At 39.1% G+C, this 22722-nt stretch overlaps 1 protein-coding gene across 5 annotated transcripts in view; it reads right to left on the bottom strand.

The window, feature by feature from the left end:
* PLCH1 (phospholipase C eta 1) overlaps positions 1 to 22722 on the bottom strand; it is a 213571-nt gene that overhangs the window by 70585 nt on the left and 120264 nt on the right. For all 5 annotated transcript variants that reach the window (XM_046001927.1, XM_046001928.1, XM_046001929.1 and 2 more), the window contains 4 exons: positions 20301 to 20447; positions 17585 to 17828; positions 7227 to 7356; positions 3065 to 3235 (listed from right to left, as the gene is read on the bottom strand). In XM_046001927.1, coding sequence (XP_045857883.1) covers positions 3065 to 3235; positions 7227 to 7356; positions 17585 to 17828; positions 20301 to 20447 — 692 coding nt within the window. The remainder of the gene's footprint in view (positions 1 to 3064; positions 3236 to 7226; positions 7357 to 17584; positions 17829 to 20300; positions 20448 to 22722) is intronic.

Genomic DNA, 22722 nt, shown 5'->3' with positions numbered 1-22722 from the left:
TACTGTATTAGAGGAGTTGTCCAGGTGAGAGTACAAAAGTAGTTACAAAAGCAGAAAACAGAAAAGCCATGTATGTAGTAGGGCTTATTTTCTGGGGGGAAAAATATTCTTCTATTACTCCGCATCCCCGTGTTGTATCTGTATCATAGCTAACTTTGTTAATGGAGAATCTCTTCCTTTGCCAAATTAGTAAATCAACTAAAATAACTGATTTTGATAGAAACATTTGCTAACACTTAATCCTTAAGAAAGCAACACCAAGGGGCACCTGGGTGGCTCAGCGGGTTAAAGCCTCTGCCTTCAGCTCAGGTCATGATCCCGGGGTCCTGGGATCGAGCCCTGCATCGGGCTCTCTGCTTAGCTGGGAGCCTGCTTCCTCCTCTCTCTCTCTCTCTGCCTGCCTCTCTGCCTACTTGTAATCTCTATCTGTCAAATAAATAAATCTTTAAAAAAAAAAAAAGAAAAAAAAAGAAAGCAACACCAAAATCTTTTAAATCTAAATCTGTTATTCCTAAAATGTATGTGATTGTGGAATGGGGTAAAGTAAATCATTACCAAATCTAGTGTATCTTTTTCTGACACCAAGCAAGTTTTTGATTCTCCAACAGAGTATCCAACAATGTAATTTAGTTCCAACACTAACTACCAGGAGTTAGCATTAGACCCCACAGGTAAAGTGCTCAATCCCATAGACTGCTCCACCCCCAATTCTAGCCGCAAATGAGGTATTCAGGCTACCCCATTTCTGCTTGGGCTACTACAAATTTGGGGGTTCTGTCAAAGGAAAAACTGATCATGGGGTATCTGGGTGGCTCAGCTGGTTGAGCATCTGACTCTCAGTTTTTGCTCAGGTCATGATCGCCTGGGTCCTGAGATCCAGCCCCCCTGTCAGACTCTGCACTCAGCAGGGAGTCTGCTCAAAGATTCTCTCCCTCTGCCCCTCCCCCACTTGCCCACATGCACCTGTGTGCGTTCTCTCTCTCAAGCAAATAAATCTTAAAAAAAAGAAAAAACAGGGGCACCTGGATGGCTCAGTGGGTTAGGCATGTGCTTTTGGCTCAGGTCATGATCTCAGCGTCCTGGGATCAAGCCCCATGTGGGGCTCCCTGCTCAGAAGCAAATCTGTTACTCCCTCTCCCTCTGTGATCTCTCTCAATCTCAATCTTTCAAATAAATAAATAAATAAATCTTTAATAAAAAATAAAAATTTAAGAATTTTTTTTAAAAAAAGAAAAGAAGAAAAAATAGACACTATTTAAAGCAATAAAAACAGATTTTAATCAGTAACTATTATAATAGAGGAAAAGAGAACTCCAGTATATAATACTGGTTCAGTTCCAGATACAGGATAAACAAGGGGGCTTTATACCCAAGAAGCTAGGTGGAGGTCGGTGGAGGAAACATCAGAGATAAGAGGGGATTCTGGTTAAACCCACCTAACAGGGTTCTTGCTAAAGGAAAAGTGGTGATATCACCTAGAAGATGGTGAAAATAAGGAATTTTATCAGCTGTTGAGGTGATCAGGTATCAGAGATGCGGGTTTTGGTTAAAGGGACTTAGCAGGATTCTTGCTAAGAGTCAAGCTGGACTCTTGAAGACAAGGCCCAACAACAGGGCCTGGTCAAAAAAAAAAAAAAAGACTCAGAAGAGCCTGCCTAGAGTTTAGTCAAGGAGAAAGCCTATCAGTTCCCAAAATTCACTAGAATGACTCACAGAACTAAGAAAAGTGCTTTATTTACTAGGACTGATTTACTACAAAGTTTACAACTCAAGAACAGCCAAATGAAGAAATGCATAGGGCAAGTATGTGGAAAGGTATTCAGATCCTCCGTGCCCTCTCAGGGTACACTCCTTCCCCTTCCCAGTACATCCTGTAGCTTCACCAACCCAGAAGCTCTGCAAACCTTGCGGGGCAGGGGCTTTGGTAGAGGTTCCATTATGTAGGTTGATTGATTAAACCGTCCTTCCCATTTGTGACATCTTTAAAACCTAGAGGAAATTATGCTACATGAAATGACAGAGACAAATGATCTCACTGAAAAAGTAGAATCTAAAAAAGTCAAACTCATGGAAGTGTCTGGGTGGCTCAGTCAGTTAAAGCATTGGCCTTTGGCTCAGGTCATGATCTCAGGTCCTTGGATCGAGCCCCACGTTGGACTTGAATATGTGAGAGCCAGGGCACTTGGGTGTCTCAGCCGGTTAAGTGACTGCCTTCGGCTCAGGTCATGATCCTGGAGTCCCAGGACTGAGCCCCAAATCAGGCTCCCTGCTCAGTGGGGAGTCTCTTTCTCCTCTGACCCCCCTCCTCATGTCTCCCTCTCCCTCTCTCATTCTCTCTCTCAAATAAATATAATCTTTTTTTAAGAAAAAGAAAAGTTCTTATTTTAAATATATTTAGGGGTTCTCTTTGCTAATCAGGACTTAATTTACTTAGTTTTCTGATATGATCCAATGTCAATTTCCTATCAAAATTATCAATGAATTACTATATTGCTAGTTAAGAATTATGTCATAGTTGGGGTGCCTGGGTGGCTCAGTCGGTAGGGTGTCTGCCTTTGACTCCAGTCATGATCTCTAGGTCCTGGGATTGAGCCCCACGTCAAGCTTCCTGCTCAGTGGCGATTCTGCTTCTCCTCCCTCTGCCCCTCCAGCCCGCTCATGCTCGCTCTCTCCCTCTCTCTCTCTCTCAAATAAATAAATGAAAATAACATCTTCAGGGAGAAAAAAAGAATTATGTCACAGTTAACAAATACCTACCTATATTTTTAGTATAAAGAAAACAAAACCATTATATCTAAAATGAAACACATGAGTTAACATTCCTTACTCTGTGGAAAAATATTCAACTTATTTCAGTTAAAAAATTATGTGAGTGTTCAATTTATCACTCTCTCATAAAAGCTGCTAGAAATCTGTTAAAAATAAAAAACTCATAAGATTTTTGGTGGAATTGTGATATATACTCCTCTATCCTAAAAGTAAAGTGTACCTATATCAAACACCAGAAGAAACCTGTATATTTGTATTTTTAAGTAAACAATTCAATTCAACAGTCTAATGATACCTTTTGTTCCACCTTCAAAAACTGCGCCAGCTCGTCTACAGTTAGGTGATCTTTCTTGTCACTGTAGCTCAACAGCAGCAAATAAAGGTCCCGTCTCAGTGACATCATTTTGTAGAAAACACAGAATTCTTCAAATGTCAGAGTTCCCTGATTCTCATCTGTGTCAGCTTCCTAAAGGCAGAGGGAAAAAAAAAGGCGTTGTGAGAGTTTGAAATAGGAAACTCAGTACTGAGAAATCATATTTACTATAAAAAGGCTAGAAGACATTTCACAAATGGTAAACACATTCTTTTCAAGCACACATGGGTCGATTTAAGTTAACTATTTATTAGGCCGCAAAAAAAGTTTCATGTTATAAAGACTCAACCTTATAAAAACCTATTTCTCTGGTCACAGTGAATTTATATACCAACCAAAAAAAAGGTTTAAAAAAAAATTGTCTGAAGACAACATAATACATTTCTAAATAGGAAACGAAACATACAAGTGAACACATGCACTACAGATTAAAATCTGTATGATGAGTTAAAGCAGTAATTAGAAGGAAATAAAGTTTTCAACTTATTAGTAAACAAGGTAGACTGAAAACAGATAAGATAATAATTCAACTCAATAATTGAACTCAAAAAGCTAGAGAAAAATAGGCTGAAGGAAATAAATTAAAAACTTAAGCAAAACTCAGTGAAATAGAAAACAGATATATCATCCAAGGGTGAGCAATTAAACCAAGAGCTGGTCTTTCGAAGAATGAAAAAAAAAAATGTTGAGGAGTGCCTGGGTGGCTTAAGCAATGCCTTCGGCTCAGGTTGTGACCTGGGGTCCCAGGATCAAGTCCTGCTTCAGGCTCCTTGCTCAGCAGGGAGTCTTCCTCTCCCTCTGACCACTCTAACTCACGCTTATTTTCTCTCAAATAAATAAATAAATAAAATCTTTAAAAAAGAAAAAGAAATGTTGGACAAGACAAACCAGGAATAAAAGAGAAAAAATATTTATTATGAAAATACTAGTCTCTGACCAGCTTCTGAACTGTAATTCAATCAAATACAATTTTTAAATATAATAGAATCTCTCTTAATTCGTCCTAGGTAGCTTATTGTTCTTACAGCCATCAGGATCATTGGTACTTCCTTGTTTTCCCTCCACAGAAGTCTGAAACATCTACCTGGACTGATTTCTAGTTGAAATTATTCATTTCTAGAAATATTGAGCAAGAATCTTTCAACGTGTTATCTTCCTACTGATTGGCTGAATTTTTGAGGAAACTCTAAAATTGTTGGGAATATGTAATGAGCAGCCAATCCATTCACATGACCTTCATTTTAAGTGAACATAGTTGTAACGGAACCAAAATTGACAGGGAACGAATGGCATCTTGAATTGCCCAGGTTTTGCAATGTATATACTCAGCTGTTATGGGGTTTTAGACATAGCTTTGAAAGTCAACATGCTCATAAAAATATATATTTTTTAAAATTTTGCTAACCTTGGGATAACTACGAGCACACACTTTAACCAATATTTAAATTATACACAGTTTCGTTGTGGAGCTGACTGGCTTCAGTCCTTTCAAAGGTAGAAGGAGAATGGTCCACAGAATATCCAGTTTGGGAACCTGAGATGCTTGTTTGTACAGTTACTGCATCTTAAGAAACTGGGTCTAATATTCAAATTTCTGCCATACCTTTGTTTCAAAGTATCTAACCCTAGATACAGAGAAAAAAACATTTTTCAAGACTTCCTTATAAATATAAACAATTAAGAACAATAAAACTCTGACATATAAACAACAGCATTCAAAGACTTCAAAAGTAGCTATCCCAGCAATGTCCACAATAGCCAAACTATGGAAAGAACCTAGATGTCCATCAACAGATGAATGGATAAAGAAGAGGTGGTGTATATATATATATACACATACATACACACACAGTGGAATACTATGCAGCCATCAAAGGAAATGGAATCTTGACATTTGCAACAACATGGTGGAACTAGAGGGTATTATGTTTAGTGAAATAAGTCAATCAGAGAAAGACAACTACCATATGATCTCCCTGATATGAGGAAGTAGACATGCAAAGTGGGGGGCTTGGGGGGCAGGAAAAGAATAAATGAAACAAGATAGGATCGGGAGAGAGACAAACCATAAGAGACTCTTAATGTCACAAAACAAACTGAGGGTGGCTGGGGGGAGGGGGGAGGGAGAGGGTGGTGGGGTTATGGACATTGGGGAGGGTATGTCCTATGGTCAGTGCTGTGAAGTTATAAACCTGGCAATTCACAGACCTGTACCCCTGGGGCTAATAATACATTATATGTTTATAAAAAAAATTTTTTTAATTATATAATAAAAAAGTAGCTGTCCATAACTTAAAAGATTTATTTTAAAAAATTTTAGTTGAATCTTGCTTTGCAACAAAAAAGCAAAGAAAATTCTAGGAAGGCTTCAATGTCTACACCAGCGATTCAACCAGAAGAAAAATGTTCCTGAAATAATACCAAGACCTTTGGTCCCAACCCTCTCCCACAAAGAGCATTTCCACAACCCTGCTAGGTACAAGGCCTGCAGTGGAAATGTTCTCCAGCAGGTCCTACTGCTTATCCTACTTCTGGCTCGGTAAGTCTTTAAACCTAAGGTCATAAAAAGAGACCCCTAGTGTTTTCTTAAGACTTGTCTAAAGATTTACTTTGAATGCATAAGACATTTGACATAAACATTTCCTGGTTTGCCCTGCAAAATGCTTAGTGCATGAGAAATAAAAGGTGTCTGAAGGGGAAAAATATAGAAGTAAAAATAGATCAATATTTTATGTTATTCCCTTATCTAACTTCCAAAAGGTAACCCCACATCATTATTTTTGTAGGTATACACTTTGCCTTCCTCTTTCAGCTTGGCCCCTCTCCTTTGATCAGAAGCTACCTCTTTAGTACCATGAGCATTTTCTGTGGAAAGGAACAGCTGGGAATGTGGGGCTCACAACAGGACAAAAGTGAGATGTCACAGGAGTGCCAGGAACATGGCAAACCCTTCCATACAGTCGAAAGACAGTTCTCTATTTGTGGCAATACAATTCCCCTCCAAAGCCTCTCTTTCCATCTCTGGGTTTCGTTCTACAGCATCTGCCTTCCTCTTCTTTTCCTTTCTCTTCTGTTGTTCTCCAGTGCAACGTGACCTCATTGAAAACACACTTGTCCAGCCAAGAGCTTCCCAAGGACAGGGCCACGGTAAGAGGTCACAGAACGGAACCAGCCTCCACCTTCCATTCATCATTGCAACTCATCCCTCATGTCATTTCTGTCCTTACCGCCTTGAAGAACAAACGGTTAGAAAACAAAAGTAGCACAAAACACTAACCATCAGAAAATATCACACTCTCTGCTTATTTTTACACGTACAAAATATCACCTAATCACTTAGGACAGAAAATTATTGCAAAACACGGATCATGCATATGACTTCTCTCCAAATAAGAGCACTTCCTAAATTAGTATATTAGCAATTACTAATAATCTAACATTTTCTTTGTACTCACTCAAGAGAGCTCACTTCTGTACCTTCGATGGAGAACTAGGTATAGTCCCAGCTGGGGGCCACAGGGTACGTTTGGCCCCAAGGATTTTCCTCAAGGACCGACCATAGAGCATTTCATTTAATACCAACAGGCAGTTGAATGACCTTATGGAGGGTTCCCTAAATGATACAGCACTTCTAAGCATCATGGGTTCTAAATCTTAAACCCCTCTGAAATAAAACAGAGCCTCTAGAGGACTTCAATAAGTGTCGTTTCCTCGGGCTACCTAGTCCGATTCTGATCCTCACAAGAGCTCTGTGGGGTGAGCCCCTGAGATGTTACCGCTCCCTCAAAGGCCCTTGACTGGGTTTACTCCATTATCTAAGTGCCAGGTAAAGTGCTTATAATAACTCCTTGAAAACAGCAACAATAAAAAAGCATCTTAGGAAGTGAAATTGTGCATACGTGTTAAGTTTAGGAAGTTTTTTTTCTTTCACAAAACAAAGCGCCTCTTTTCCTCAAAGAAAAACACAACACAGAACAGATAATATCAACTTCCAACAAAACAGAGTGGCCTTTGAAATATCCAAGTATAACAATAACCTCCAATGTGTATTTTATACAAGGCCAACCCAACTGTGAAAACGTACCTGAAACATTTGTCTGACTTTTCTTCGGGGAAGATTGACATTTAGTTTGTGCATCAGTTGGTGTATCTCTTCAATATTCAGTAAGCCGTCACCATTCTTATCAGCTTCCTCAAAGGTCTGCTTCACCCACATGAAGAAAGGTCAAGAAAAACACTTTTTTCGTCAAAATAAAAATGGCTCTCTCACAGAATACTCACAAGGACATTTCTCATAAACACGGAACTTGAGAAGAAAGTCTTTGGAGGAGGCCCTGCTTGCCATCTACGGGCGAGTGAGCCACCAATAGTGACCACGAGCACTGGCAGGCTGGGCACTCGTACCTGATTCCCTTCACTTTAAAAGGAGACTCAACCCATGTCCTCCTGAGAGCTGCTTTACCTCACACATTCTAAGCCAACGCATTAAGGAATATGATGTGAAGAAACTGCAAATATACCAAATTTAGGCCTCATCTTCTTCCTCTATGACCTTCCAGTTAATGTATTTTTACCTTCACAACACCCCACACTAGACAATGTTTTCAGTTCCCTTTTCTTGGCCCACTCCTACATTTAGAAATTCAGACGGTCTAGTTGAATGTCCTCATTGTTCAGATGAGGATATTAAGCTAGAGGAGAAGAGAGAATTAGTTAAGGATAAATTAGTTAAAAGATCCCAGTTTTGGCAACCTTGTCCAGTACTCTCGTCTCCTATGCAGAAGGCCTATCTCTAGACTATGTTGGTCTTCCTATTACTAATTTCAAAGGTTCTTGCCTAATAATGTCAAACTTCTAACTCCAGGGCAAGTCTGATGTGCTACAAGTCACCCTCAAAATGCCAGTATAGTATTAGGTGACTGAGGATATAAAGCTGAATTTGGATACAAAAGATTTACATCAGGTGAACTGAGGTTTTAAAAAACCCTCAGGGGGAATGGCTCTTGGGTTGTTTTACATGGTAAGGAAGCAGAATAAATGGTAACCAGTGGATGAACTGAAATCTTTTTTAAAATGGATGATTCATAGTTGTTGGGAGTAAATTACAGAAGGCAGGAACCATGTGTATATTTAGAAAACCAAACTGAGCTTCAAAATTTGAATGGGAATGAAGAGCAAAAAACAGGTGGTGGAAAGAAACCAGAAAATCAAAGTAAGGAAAAGGTATAGGTTTAAAACCAACAAATGGGAGGGAGAATGGGACTAAGGTGAGAGAAAAGGGGAAAAGGATAACATTTGCTTATTAAGCAGATGACATCAAACTGATCTTCAAAGCCAAAATATTAACAGTCCACCCAGTGGAAACACAGCACATTTACATTTCTTGGGTGATTCAAATTATGGCTGTAGGAAACTGAACCTCAAGAAGTAAAGACAACCAAAAAGTCTTATTTCATCTAAATTTATATAGAGGTCATTTTCATACTGTAAATACCACATTCCACATTTTGTTCCCTTTATAATATTTGAAAATAACCACCCCAGTTCTTTCTAATTCAATTTCTCCTCATAGAGTTCAAGTAGGACCTCATTATACATGATCCCTGGAAGTTAACAGGTGACCTAGGATGAGAGTAAAAATAACGGAAGAATCAAAAGTGAAATATTTGGGCCAATTTCTAATAAGTACCTGACTGTCTTTTTTTTTTTTTTTCCTGTTTTCTGGGCACACAATGCCCATCCCTGTCTATTTCTTTCGTCTATGGATGCTGCTCTATGCCCAAAAAGTTGTGAACTGTCAGAGTTCAGAATGATGAAATGAGTCCAATAGTGATAATATTCTCATCCTTTTATTTTTCACTTCTTCACCAAAGTCTCTCAAAGCCTTCTCCAGAGAAAAGGCAAAGACAAGCAGACCCTGAGGATGAGTATTCTACCGATATCAACCCTAAGGGTAGGCTCTGCAAGGTCTTCCGTGTAGATGCACAAGCTGGTGTTGATGACTGGTTTAGGGGATGGGATTGGTATGACACAAAAAGAGGTAGAATAACACCAAGAAATGCACACTGGTCCTGATTCTTTGTTGACCTCGTCCTGTGACAGAGGGTTACTTATGTCACTTCTTGACCTTCCATTTCTTCATCTGTAAGGTCACTGAACACAACTAGATGACCCTGAAGTCCCTTCCAACTCTAAGATTCTATGACAGGAAAAACCACTCTCTTCCAGTAACAGCACACATGGTACACGATACAATTACAGGTAAAAGTCTTTGATATCTTAAAGCTATTCTTCATAATTAAGATAGGAGTACCCAAGAAAGCTCTAAATTAATGATTTTCATCATTATACGGGATAGTTTAAGAAGAGAAACTATCATTCTGAAAAGAAAAACTGGGAGAGTAAAAACTGAATGACAAGATATGGCCTAGAATTTTCCTTCAAAAAAACACAGGAAAATGTAAAGCATTGAATGCTAGTATTTACTGTAGGGGTGGGCAAACTTTTTCTGGAAAAAGCTTGATAGTGAATATTTTAGGATTTGTAAGCCATTAGGTCTTAGTTGCAGCTATTTGAGTCTGCTCCCGTGACATGAAAGTGCCTACAAGCAACACAGAAATTAATTGGCAGGGTTATGTTCCAATAAAATTGTACTTATGGGCACTGAAATTTGAATTTCATATAATTTTCACAATTTCACAAAATATTCCTCTTCTTTTGATTTTTTCAGCCATTGAATACCAATTCCTAGCTCAGCAGCACATATAAAAAAGGCAATAGGCCAGATGTACCCTACAGGCTGCAGTTTACGAGGTTTCTGGTTATAGGGAAGGTATAAACCTTCGGTTCACAACATCCATAAGAGACCACCTAAAGTCCTCTGGAGGTAATAATTTTCCTTATAGGGTCAAGAGATATGGTGGGGAAATCATGCAGGAGAACGGACCGATGGAGAAAAATGGTGAGGCTTGCAGGCTGGGGCCACTGAGATTTCAGACTTTATCTGAATAGGAAAGAAAAAAATGTGTCAGCCCTTCCATCTCGTTAGCAATAAAAATAGTAGCTATTATTTATAAGTGCTTAATATGTGTTTGATAACAGTGTTTTAAAGCACTCTGTGTATGTCAACTCATCTGATCTTCACGAAACTACGTAAGGCACATGCTATGATTAATATCATCACCAGGTGACAGACAAAGACTCTGAGGCAAAAGAGTTTAGGTGACTTATCCAGAATTACATGGTACACGGGAGATTTGGGGCTGAATGCCAGGCAGTACGATGCCAAGCGGAGTCCTTAAACACAATACTATATTGCTTATAATAGACATGAGTAGTGCAACTACCTCCATGCAACATAACCATACTGCAGAAATAACTTGAATTACATTTTACACTGGATGGATTCCGCAGTAGATTCATTATTCTCAGTAGTCATTCACAGTTGAAAGTTTCAGGCCTATTTGAAATGTAATAATAACGAACATCCCAAAGCTGTTCTTCTCAACTACTGTAATTAAATGTATGCCCAATCAAGGATATTATTCTCTTATTAAAGTATTGCCTAAAACCCTATCAAATTCTGGCAAATCTGTATGAGAATCATTCCCTAATTCCACATAACTTTCCCTACATTTGACATCAGCTTCTTCTTTACTATTCATTAATTTCCTCTTTCCTTTTCTCTCCTCACTGACACAAGCATCAACTGTTTCTCTGTTTCTCATAAAACTGTTCCCTGTGCAGTTCTGGGGTATATTGCTTTCCAGGTAGCATATTTTCAGAATATAAAATCCCTCAGCTGTCAACCTGGTTAATTCAAACATGAAAACTTTCTACTGCAGTAAATATGGACAAACAAAACCTATTGAGCTAAAATGGTGTAAATTCATATTAGAATATTATGACTTTAGGATGTTAAATGTAACGCCCATGGTAGCCATAAAGAAAACAGCTATAAGTTATACATTAAAGGCTGTGAGGAAGGAATTTAAAATTTCTCTTCCAAAAAAAAAAACAAAATCAACTAAACAAAAAAAAGTAATGCAGGAAACAAGAGACAAAAAAGATATAAGGCATAATAAAGAAAGCAAATAGCACTATGACAGAAGTCAGTCCCTCCTTATCAGTAAGTACTTTATTTTTTTTTAAAGATTTTATTTATTTATTTGACAGACAGAGATCACAAGTAGGCAGAGAGACAGGCAGAGAGAGAGGAGGAAGCAGGCTCCCTGCTGAGCAGAGAGCCCAATGTGGGGCTCGATCCCAGAACCCTGGGATCATGACCTGAACCGAAGGCAGAAGCTTTAACCCACTGAGCCACCCAGGCACCCCAGTACTTTAAATGTAAATGGGTTAAAGACAGATTGGAAGAATGGATAAAAACACAAGACCCAACTATAAGAGACTCAATTAAGATCCAAAAAACCTGGACAGATTGAGAGTGAAATGATGGAAAAAGATATTCCATGCAAAGAGTAACCAAAAGAGAACAGAGGTGGCTCTGATAACAAACAAAATAACCTTTAAATTTAAAAAAAAAAAAAAAAAATTGAGATAAATAAGGACATCATATATTGATAAAAGGTTCAAAGATATCACAATTATAACAATGACAAATCTAATGGCAAATCAAAATATATGAAGCAAAAACTAATAGAATTAAGAGAGATGTAGACAGTTCTACATGATAGTTGGAGAATTCAATACCCCACTCACAGTATGGACAGAACAACCAGACGGAAGATAAGGAAACAGAATGTAAACAATACAATAAACCCATTAGTTCTAATAGACATGAACAGAACACTCTAATCAACAATAGCATACACATGTTTCTCAAGGGCAGATGGAACATTTTCCAGGCTAAATCATATTTTAGGCCATAAATTAAGTTTGAAACTTTAAAACATAGATAACATTCAAAGTATCTTCTTTGACCACAATGGGATGAAATTAGAAACAAGTACTACAAGGAAAACTAGAAAATTCAGAAAATTATGGATATTAAACAACACACTTTTAAACCACCAATGGATCAAAGAAGAAATCATAAAGAAAATTAGAAAACACTTAAAGACGAATGAAACACAACACACTAAACTTACACAGTGAGAGCAGTGCTAAGGAGGGAATTTACAACTATAAATGCTTACATTAAAAAAAAAATTATCCCTGAGGCTATTATAACATTATACCGCAACTATACTCTGATTAAAAAATAATTTTTAAAATAATGACTAAAAATAAAATTCAAGAAAGATCTCACATTAACCATCAACTTAACATCTTAAAGAACTAGCAAAAAAAGAAGACAAACTAAATCCAAAGCTAGCATAAAAGAAAATAAGAAAGATTAGAGGAAAGAGTAATGAAATAGAGATAGAAAAACAAGAGAAAAATCAATGAAGCCAAAAGTAGGCTCTTTGTGAAAAGACCAACAACATTAACAAACCTTTAGCTAGCTGGATTAACAAAAAAAGAGAAAGGATTCAAATTCCTAAAATCAGAAACAAAAGTGAGGACATTACTACCAATTCTACAGAAATAAAAAGGATTTTAAGAGAGTACTATGAAAAATTGCATGCTAACAAACTGGATAAACTAAATGAAATGGACAAATTCTAGAAACACAAAACCGACAGAGACTAAATCACAAAGAAAATAAAATGTGAATAGGTCTCTAACCAGTAAAAAGCTTGAATCAGTAACCAAAAATCTCTTAACAAAGAAAACTCAATGTTTGATACTTAAATTCAGCTCTGCTGAATTCTACCAACCATTAGAAGAACTAACACCAATTCTTCTCAAAAAAATTGAAGAGGGAACATTTCCAAGCTCTGTGAGGCCAGCATTAGCCTGATACCAAACCTAAAGATACCACAAGAAAAATATATATATACAGACCAAGAAACAGTAGTGCAAAAATCCTCAACAAGATACTTGCACATAAAATTCAGCAGTATATTAAAGGAATTATACACCATGACCAAGAGGGATTTATTCCTGGAATATACCAATGGTTCAACATATGAGAATAGATCAACAGCAACCTAAGGAAGGGGGGGAAAAAAACCACATCATCATCTCAACTGATGCAGAAGAGCATTTGACTAAATTCAACACCTTTTCATGATAAAAACACTCAACACATTAGGAACAAAACAGAACTACCTCAATGTGATAAAAGACACGTATGAAAAAAACAGTAAATATATTCGATAGTGAAAGACTGAAAGCTTTTCCTCTATAATCAGGAACAAGGCAAAGGTGCCATCTTTCACCACTTTTATTCAACAGAGTACTAAGTTTTAGGCAGAGCAGAAGGAAGGGGGGAAGGAAGGAAAGAAGGGCAGAAGGAAAAGGCAGCTAAGTTAGAAAGAAGTAAAATTATTTGTTTGCAGATGATATGATCTGATATATAGAAAACCTTGAAGACTCCATAAAAAAGTTGTCAGAATAAATGAATTCAGCAAAGTAGCAGGACAAAGCCAGCACACAAAAATTGGCTGCATTTCTATATATGAACATTATCAACCTGAGAAGGAATTACAAAAACAATTCCATGTACATCTCATCAAAATAACAAAATACTTAGGAATGAATAAAGAAGGTCAAAAACTTGCACAATGAAAACACAACACAGGGCACCTGGGTGGCTCAGTGGGTTAAGCCTCTACCTTCAGCTCAGGTCATGATCTCAGGGACCTGGGATCGAGTCCCGCATCAGGCTCTCTGCTCGGCAGGGAGCCTGCTTCCTCCTCCTCTCTCTCTCTCTCTGCCTGCCTCTCTGCCTCCTTGTAATCTCTGTCAAATAAAATAAATAAAATGTTTAAAAAACAGACACACACATTGCTGAGAGAGATTAAAGACATAACTGAATGGAATCCATGTTCATGGACCGGAAGACGATTTAGTTAAAATGTCAGTCCTACCCAAAGCAACTTACAGATTCAATGCAACTTCTATCCAAATACCAGTGACATTTTCTGCAGAAATAGAAAAATCCATCCTAAAATTCAGGAACTCTGAGTAGCCAAACCATCTTGAAAATGAACAAAACTGGTACTTCCTGATTTCAAAACTTATCTTGAAGCTACAGTAATCAAAACAGTGTTGTATTAGTATGAAGATAAACGTATAAACCAATATAACAAAATAGCCCATAAATAAACCCTCACATCTATGGTCAAATGATTTTTGACAAGGCCGCCAAGACCAGTTGATGGAAAAAAAAAAAAAAAAGACAGTCTTTTCCACAAATGGTCCTGGAAAGCTTGGATATCGACATGCAAAAGAATGAAGTTGGATCATTACCTAATACCATCCACAAAAATTAATTCATATGAATCAAGGATATAAATGTAAGACCGAAAACAATAAAACTCTTAACAGAAAACAGAATGAAATCTTCACAGCATGGGATCTGGCAAAGGCTTCTTGGGTATGACACTCTAAAGCGTAGGTGACAAAAGAAAAAGCAGACAAACTGGACTTCATGAAACTTCAAAAATATTGTGCACCAAGGACACTATCAATAAGGTAAAAAGACCAACAGAAAAAAAGAAAAGTTTTGCAAGCCATGGAACTAATCAGGAATTAATACACAGAACTCTCAAAATTCAACAACAGAAAAGCAGACAACCCGGTCGGGGGTGTATCAGATTGTTATCATCAGTAACCTTGGAAGAGAAGGTACAAAATTCATAGACAAGGATAAAGACAATTGATCTTTTCGTCATGCAGCTCTGTATTCTTTGGCTTACTGCAATAAGCATGAAATTCTCACTTAACTAGAACGATCTAGTGTAGGGATAAATTTTGCCACCATTTAGAAAAAACAAGAGTATGCCCATTGCTCTTACTGGTCTACTTCAGAGTTTATGAGAGCCATTTATATACGTGGCTAAAAGCTCTGGAACACTGTGAACTTGTCGGAGTTAACTGGGTGAGGAGAGCACTTCTACAATTGCTTGTCTTCCCCACCCATTTTCCTTCCTTCTTCCTTGTTGAAGAACCTCAGTTTTGTTCAGGGATGCGAGAACCATTTGCTCCCATGGAGGCAGAAGGTGAATCTTGACTGACCTTTGTACAGCCATCCCCAAAGTATAATCCAAAGCATCCCCCTAACCATGAGCCCCCCCACCCCTTCCAAACATTCATCTGTGTGAGGTTAAATTTTCTTCACGTATTTCCACCAAAACAATACAACGTACAGATTAAAGGCAGAAGTGGGTAGGAAAGTACATGCGTTCTATTCAGATAGACATTGAAGAGACCTGCAAAAGAGGAAAGCAACACTATTCTTTTTCACTAATTTGTTTTGAAAAATAGTTTTCATAAAAATATGTTAACATGTAATAGTTTATTATGATTTTATTTTTTTAAGATTTTTATTTATTTATTTGACAGAGAAAGACACATCAAGAGAAGGAACATAAGCAGGGGGAGTGGGAGAGGGGGAAGCAGGCTTCCCGCTGAGCAGGGAGCCCCATGTGGGGCTCAATCTCAGGACCCCAGGATCATGACCTGAGCCGAAGGCAGCCACTTAAAGACTGAGCCACCCAGGTGCCCCAGTTTATTATAATTTTAAGAGTATTAACAAATATTTTTTTTAATTCTCAGATTTAATTTCTAATATGACAGTATCAATAGATGAAACCCACATAAACAAAAACCCTTTCAGTTTTTACGAGTGCAAGAGTCCCGAGCTCCAATTATGTTAATTGGTTTATGTTGTTGAAGACTGCTTTAGGAATGGGCCTAGAACAGCCATTGGACCAATGATGAGATTTAGTCCTTGCGGTGGGGTGGGCAGTGGGTGGGGCATGGCTGGGAAAATTTACTCGCTCTTAGAAAAGATTTATGAGAAGAAACTATGATCCCTCAGAGCAGTGCTGTGTTTGGAGCTGCTACCTGAAGCAGGTGTACCTCTGTCTGACCATGGGGTCGCCGCTGAAGGACCACCCTAACAGGCTGAGCCTGGCAGAACCCTGGTCTCCAATGACATCACTGAGCCACGATTAACCAACCCGTGAACTGCCCCATCTCACCTCTCCTGTTCATGAAAAATGAATATTCCTTTAGTTTGGGACACGGTTAGTATGGTTCCATGGCTTATACCAGAAAAAAAACTTCAGTATTTTTGTTTGTTTTTTTACCAAATGTTGAGTTAAGAACTAAATTAACAGAATAAAGCACAGAAAGTTAGTTTCTATGTCTGTGTTTTGTTCACTTATGAATCCCAGGTGCTTTTATCTGCATGCTGTGAATATTGATGAAAACATCATGGCTCATCAGCTCAGACCTTCACACTGTCAAAATTCCTTTCATGGGCTGAATATTTCCACTCTGCTCAAACAATACCCTGGGTGAGGAATTATAACTAGAGCAGCACAAATTTATCACTACTCTGGGGGAGAAAAATTAGGGCATTCATCCCAACGACAGCAAGGAAGTTGTCCCACTCCCTTCAAAGATAGGGGCAATGTATTTTCAGACCATTCCAAATGTGAAAAAGGGGTGCCTGGGTGGCTCAGTGGGTTAAATATCTGCCTTCAGCTCAGGTCATGATCCCAGGGTCCTGGGATCGAGTTCCAAGTCAGGCTCCCTGCTCAGCCAGGAGCCTGCTTCTCCCCCTCCTTCTCCCTCTGCCTGCTGCCCCCCTGCTTGTGCTCTCTCTCACTCCCTCTCAAAAATAAATAAATAAATAAAATCTTTTTAAAAAAAAAAATGTGATAAAGGGAATCAAAGCAGTCAACAACTCTATTTCCTCACTTTATAGATAAGGAAATTGAGGCCAGAAAGTCCATGTCCCATGACCAGGCCAATACCAGCGCAAGAGGTGTCTCCAGACCAAGAAGGTTAACTATCTGGTCAGCACAGGACCTCAAGAATGGGCTTCATCAAGGATACTCAGATGAGTCCCTAGTTTCTTGAACAATTCAGAGAAGGTAAATGGTATGAAGCAAAAAATAACTTCCCCTTCCGTATCCATCAGTTTCCATACTGTAAATTAAAAAGAGAGATAGAAAAAGCAGGAAGGAGCTTAATACCTCATATGTAATTAGAACTCAAAGAGTACCTGTTAAACTAAACTGACTTGATTACAAAGCAGGATTTTCTCTAATCCAAATAAACACCTTCCCAGCTACCGTGTCTCTCTTAGGAAACTTTAGGCTGCATTTGGAGACGTCTCAGATTGCGGAGCTAAATTCAGTCTCCTTCCAAGAAGCCTGAGTTCATGCCAGCTTGCTTCTGTCTGTTCTGTGCATTCATCTACTTGGGGTGAGAGGGAGGAGGGGGCAGAAAGGTGCTAGGGGTAAAGAAAGAGAGAGAGAGGGGGGAAAGTGGCTTTAAGCCTCAAAACTACAGGGAAAAATAAAACATGGTCTAATACACACACACACACACAGCTCAACATTAACATTGTAGGGAGGATATTGGTCGTGGGTTCTCTGCCGCTTGGCAAGGGAATCTTCATCACTGATGCCAGCCATCAGGTACTTGAGGCCTGTGATCCAGGTGCGGGCCTCCTCGGGGTTGGAGGTGATGAGGTCCAGAGACTCCATGTGGTTGCCATGGTAGATGGTGAAGCAGCAGCTGGGGTCAAAGTGGCCCTCCGCTTGTCTGTGGAATATTTCAGACTGCCGACCTTCGGTGACTTTGTAAATGGAGTCGATAAGTACTGCGAGGAAAGCAAAACACACAGTTACATGGCATAATGGATTTGGAAAAAATAATTAAAAAAAAAAAAGCAGCAAAATCATCTTAAATTCTAAAAATAAGCACGAACAGGGACGCCTGGGTGGCCCAGTCAGTTGAGCCTCTGACTCTTGGTCTCGGCCTAGGTCACGATCCCCGGGTCTTAAGATCGAGCCCCGCATCGGGCTCCACACTCAGCAGGGAGTCCGCTTGAAGATTCTCTCCCTCTGCTGCTTCACACACTCACTTTCTCTCTCAAATAAATAAATAAGTCTTTAAAAAAAAAAGAAGCATGAACAAATTCACTGTTTGTGAACTGTGGTCTTAAGTTCCAATGTGAGTGCTCGCTTCGGCAGCACATATATTAAGTTCCAATGTGAAATACAAGCCCTATCATTTCCCGCTAGGAACCTTCTTCACATGCCACTTTACCTTCCTGGGCGGCCTTGGGCAGCCTGGACCATGCCTTCCCAGGCACTGAGTCAGGACATGTTGAAATTTATGATAGGAAGAGCGATATACAGATCAGGGCAAAAAGACTGGTAGAAAAGGAGACTATGAATATATCAAATTTACAGCTTGCATATTGGCACAAGGAAAACATACAAAGACCTAGAACCAATTTTGGAGTTGTGCATAAGATGACAGTTAAAAACTGGAAGGGAAAAAACGTTTGGTGGTAACTGAGTGGCATGGCTAAATGTGATTGGCATCTCCAGAAAGAACACCAGGATGGTAAAGGTCGAGCAGGGCTTAGAGAGGTAGAGGAATAAGGTGGTATCCCAGAAGAAAAAAAACATAGGATACAGAAACATGAGGTCCACTCCAGCGATGTTAAGTAGGTCACTTGTGCAAGACTGGAAAGCTCAAGAGAGTATAATGGGACATAAAGCGGGAAAGGTAGGGAGAGGCTAGATCATAGAGAGCCTGGAATGAGAGACCGGAGATGAGCATCTTTTAGGTAATGGAACAACACTGCAGATTTGGATCAGAGAAGCACTAACAGGGACGATTACTTAGATTAGAATAGTACTTTTTTGTTTGCTTGCTTATTTTTAAGGGTGAATCAGAAGTATTGCGATCTTTCTGATTGCCTCTAATATCATCTCCTCCACTCTGCCTTCGTGGCAAAGTCACGATTTTCTTCTGGTATCAACTCGTTCCCCACACAATTCACAGAGAAATGAGCCAAGGCCTCCCCCCTCTCCCCCAGCCTCCAGGGCAAGTTCTGGAATGTCTAAGCCATCGGAGAGGCCCCCTTTCCTATTTCCTATGATTGATTTAGGTGTGGGAATATAATGCAGTTCTAACCAAGGAGACATGGGGCAGTCGGCTTTGAGAGAAAATTCTGGAAAGGGCTTCCCCTCTCCTCAAAAGGAAGCACCATGTTGCTGCTGCCTTGACGACAGGGCCAACACACAGGGGAGAAAGCCAAGAGCCCTGAAGAAAACAGAACTAAAGACTCAACATCCCACACCTGGACCTGCTGATCTCTGAGTTTCTTGTTACATGAGATGATATCTTTATTTTTCATGTAAGTCTAATTCAGTCAATGTCTTCTGCTACTTGAAGATGAAAGCATCTTAACAGACAAAAGCAGAAGACACTAGCAAAATGGATACTGGTTAGGAGACTTCTCCACAGGCCAGATAGGTGAAGAGACCAGAGACCAGGAGGTTCCTATAAAAACAGGAAGGAAGAAGACGAGAGAGCCATTACACAGGACCCAACACCAACCTGGTGCTGAATGTACGAGGTGTGGGAGAGAGACTTTCAGTAGGGGTCAGATCAAAACTCTTTTGCTTGGTATCACTGAAAGCTAACTCACTAATCAGTTAGCTATGCTCAGAATATGGCAATACACTTTTAAGTCCACTGGATTTATAATACCCTTCACCTTTTATTAAAAATAAATAAATAAATAGGGGCGCCCTGGTGGCTCCATCACTAAGCATCTGCCTTCGGCTCAGGTCATGATCCTGGGGTCCTGGGATTGAGCTCCACATCAGGCTTCCTGCTACACGAGATGCCTGCTTCTCCCTCTCCCACTCCCCCTTGCTTGTGCTCCCTTTCTCGCTGTCTCTCTCTCTGTGTCAAATAAATAAATAAAATCTTTTTAAAAAATAAAATAAAATAATTAATAAATAAATAAAGGGCCTCAGGCTATAAAACCGAATATCCCAACTAAAAAATAAATCATGTTTCCAGCACAGGGGAAATATTAACATTTACACCACTCATGGACAGGACAACTTTTATGGATTAAAATTCCCAAGGAATTAAAAAGATAAAAATGGTCATTACTTATTCAGTCTGTCTGCATCCTTTAGCAACTGACCCCAAAACTTACAAAAATTTCAAAGTTTCATAGATCTGAAGCTTCCAGATAGCCCAGCAAATATAACCCATGTTGAACTAGAACAAGTCAAGCAAAGAATCCAAAGATTGGTCTTACTTTTTGCCTTCTCACTCTTCCTCGAGGGTCTCCATCGGAGGCGGGTCCGATGCTCATCCAGGTAGAAGAGCCGGACTAGCCCTTTGCTCCCACGTTTCAGTTTGATCATCTGTGTCCCCGACTGCATCACACTCATGCATCTTTCAACTGCGAAGAGAGATTAGAGCACGTTTAGCTGTTAAACAGTACACGTGCAGACTGATGTTCAGAAAATCTACTGTCAAGGGGCGCCTGGGTGGCTCAGTGGGTTAAAGCCTCTGCCTTCAGCTCAGATCTTGATCCCAGGATTCCTGGATCGGCCCCCATTGAGCTATTTGCTCAGCAGGGAGCCTGCTTCCCTTCCTCTCTCTCCGCCTGCCTCTCTGCCTACTTGATCTCTGTCTGTCAAAGAAATAAATAAAATCTTTTAAAAAAGAAAGAAAGAAAGAAAGAAAGAAAGAAAGAAAGAAAGAAAGAAAGAAAGAAAAAATCTACTGTCAAATAAAACCTTGGATTCACCTCCCAAAGATTCCAAGGACCAGAAGACAAAGTTGGGGAAAATAATCTGGAAAGAGCCACTGAGGAACTGATTCACCAATCTTAAACCAGTAAAAATAGCCTTCCTGACTGAAAGAAAATTCTACTTCCAGGTAAACACTGCATCAATGTTACACAGGGCCATCTTTTGTTCTACCTGGCAACATACTTTTTGGTATGAGAGTAATCGTTTGATGCTTGGATTTATGTTTAGAAAGCATTTCTCAGACTTCACAGTGAATATTGTGAGTTTTTAGGTAGTCAGTTGTAAAAACATCTTATGATAATCCTTGAAGATCCAATCAATAAAAACAAGATTGACACAATGTTAACAATTTTTGAAATTGGATAATGGTACTTACGGGTTCATACTATTATATTTTTGTATATATTTGAAAATAGAATAAATATGAAAATATTTAAATAAATATGAAAATAAATCTTTTAAAAATGTGATCAGAAAAAAAATCACTTTTTCACAATTCAGCATAAAATATCTGTTGATTGGGCGCCTGGGTGGCTCAGTGGTTTAGGCCACTGCCTTCGGCTCAGGTCATGATCTCAGGGTCCTGGGATCGAGTCCCGCATCGGGCTCTCTGCTCAGCAGGGAGCCTGCTTCCCTCTCACTCTCTCTGCCTGTCTCTCTGCCTACTTGTATCTCTCTCTGTCAAATAAATAAATAAAATCTTAATAAAAAAAAATCTGTTGATTAATGAAATAAACTGCTAAGATTTTCCACCTAGAAGAATAATTCAGTGATTTGATTGAATTCAGGTACTGTCCAAATCTCTCACTGTCCAAGCTAACACTATCATTTAAATTCTCTCTGCTTCGAAATGAACCTTGTTAGAAGTGGGCATCTGTCAGTGTGGCCTGTTTCCCCTTCTTTGGTAACTAGAAATACTCCTTTCCCATTTCATGTGTTTTTGGTGGCCGATCAATCACCCCAACTAAGAAATGGGCACCTGACTGACTTAAGCTAAGAGCAAATCTGAGTCCCTTTCAAAGAACACAAATCCTGAGCTGAGCATGGGAAGGAAACAGAACTGAGCCATTTCAATGGCCAAAACTTAAGACACTCCTGCCTGGCCACCCTAAGATTCCATAGTTGTTATGGTTATCCTGGAGGCTGACATTGTCCCCTGGATTCTGCAAGTTATTCAATACCCTTCCAAATACTTTCTTATTATATTATCCAGAGATAGCTTTTATTTCACCAACCATTACAAAGGCACCTTTATAACCTTCAAGAGCACTAGAAACATCTGGTTTGGAGTACCTATCTTATCAAGCAGTCTGCCATTAGAAACAGATCAAAGAAACACAGAAAATAAACTTCAACATGAGACGTCAGGTTTTATGACTATGTAGCCTGTCTTTACCAGGAGACATAAGGTGATCTTAAAGGTGAGACACTGTATGTGCAGGGTACTACTAAAAGTAACTTCAGCATAACCAACTTTCACTCTTCCCTGCATGAAGAGCTTTTTCTACTCCAAAGAAATCAAAGAGGAACTGCATAAAATTAAGTTGGTTTTAGGACTTGATATTGCAAGGAAAGTGAAGTATAGGCTGCTCTTTCTCATTTTATCTGACATATCAAAAATCCAAAAGTAACAAAATAGTGCTTAAGAAAACAAACACACAAACTTAAAATACTTACTTTGAAGCAAAGAGCAAAATTTGAGATTTGGTTTTGCACACCCAAGTAATGACCCACTACTAAGTACCATTCGTTTAGGTAATAAACGCCCCAGATTTGAATTGTTGGCAGCCACACTGACCACATCACACCAGCAATTAGAGGGAGAACAGAGTGTCATTGTATCATGATAAAATCATCAAGTCAAACCAACAAAGTCAAAACTCCTAGAAAAATCTGAGAACTCAACTAACCACTGATAAC

Source organism: Meles meles, chromosome 4, assembly GCF_922984935.1.
Source record: "Meles meles chromosome 4, mMelMel3.1 paternal haplotype, whole genome shotgun sequence".
Taxonomy (NCBI): domain Eukaryota; kingdom Metazoa; phylum Chordata; class Mammalia; order Carnivora; family Mustelidae; genus Meles; species Meles meles.
This window is presented reverse-complemented; position numbering and strand designations above follow the sequence as displayed.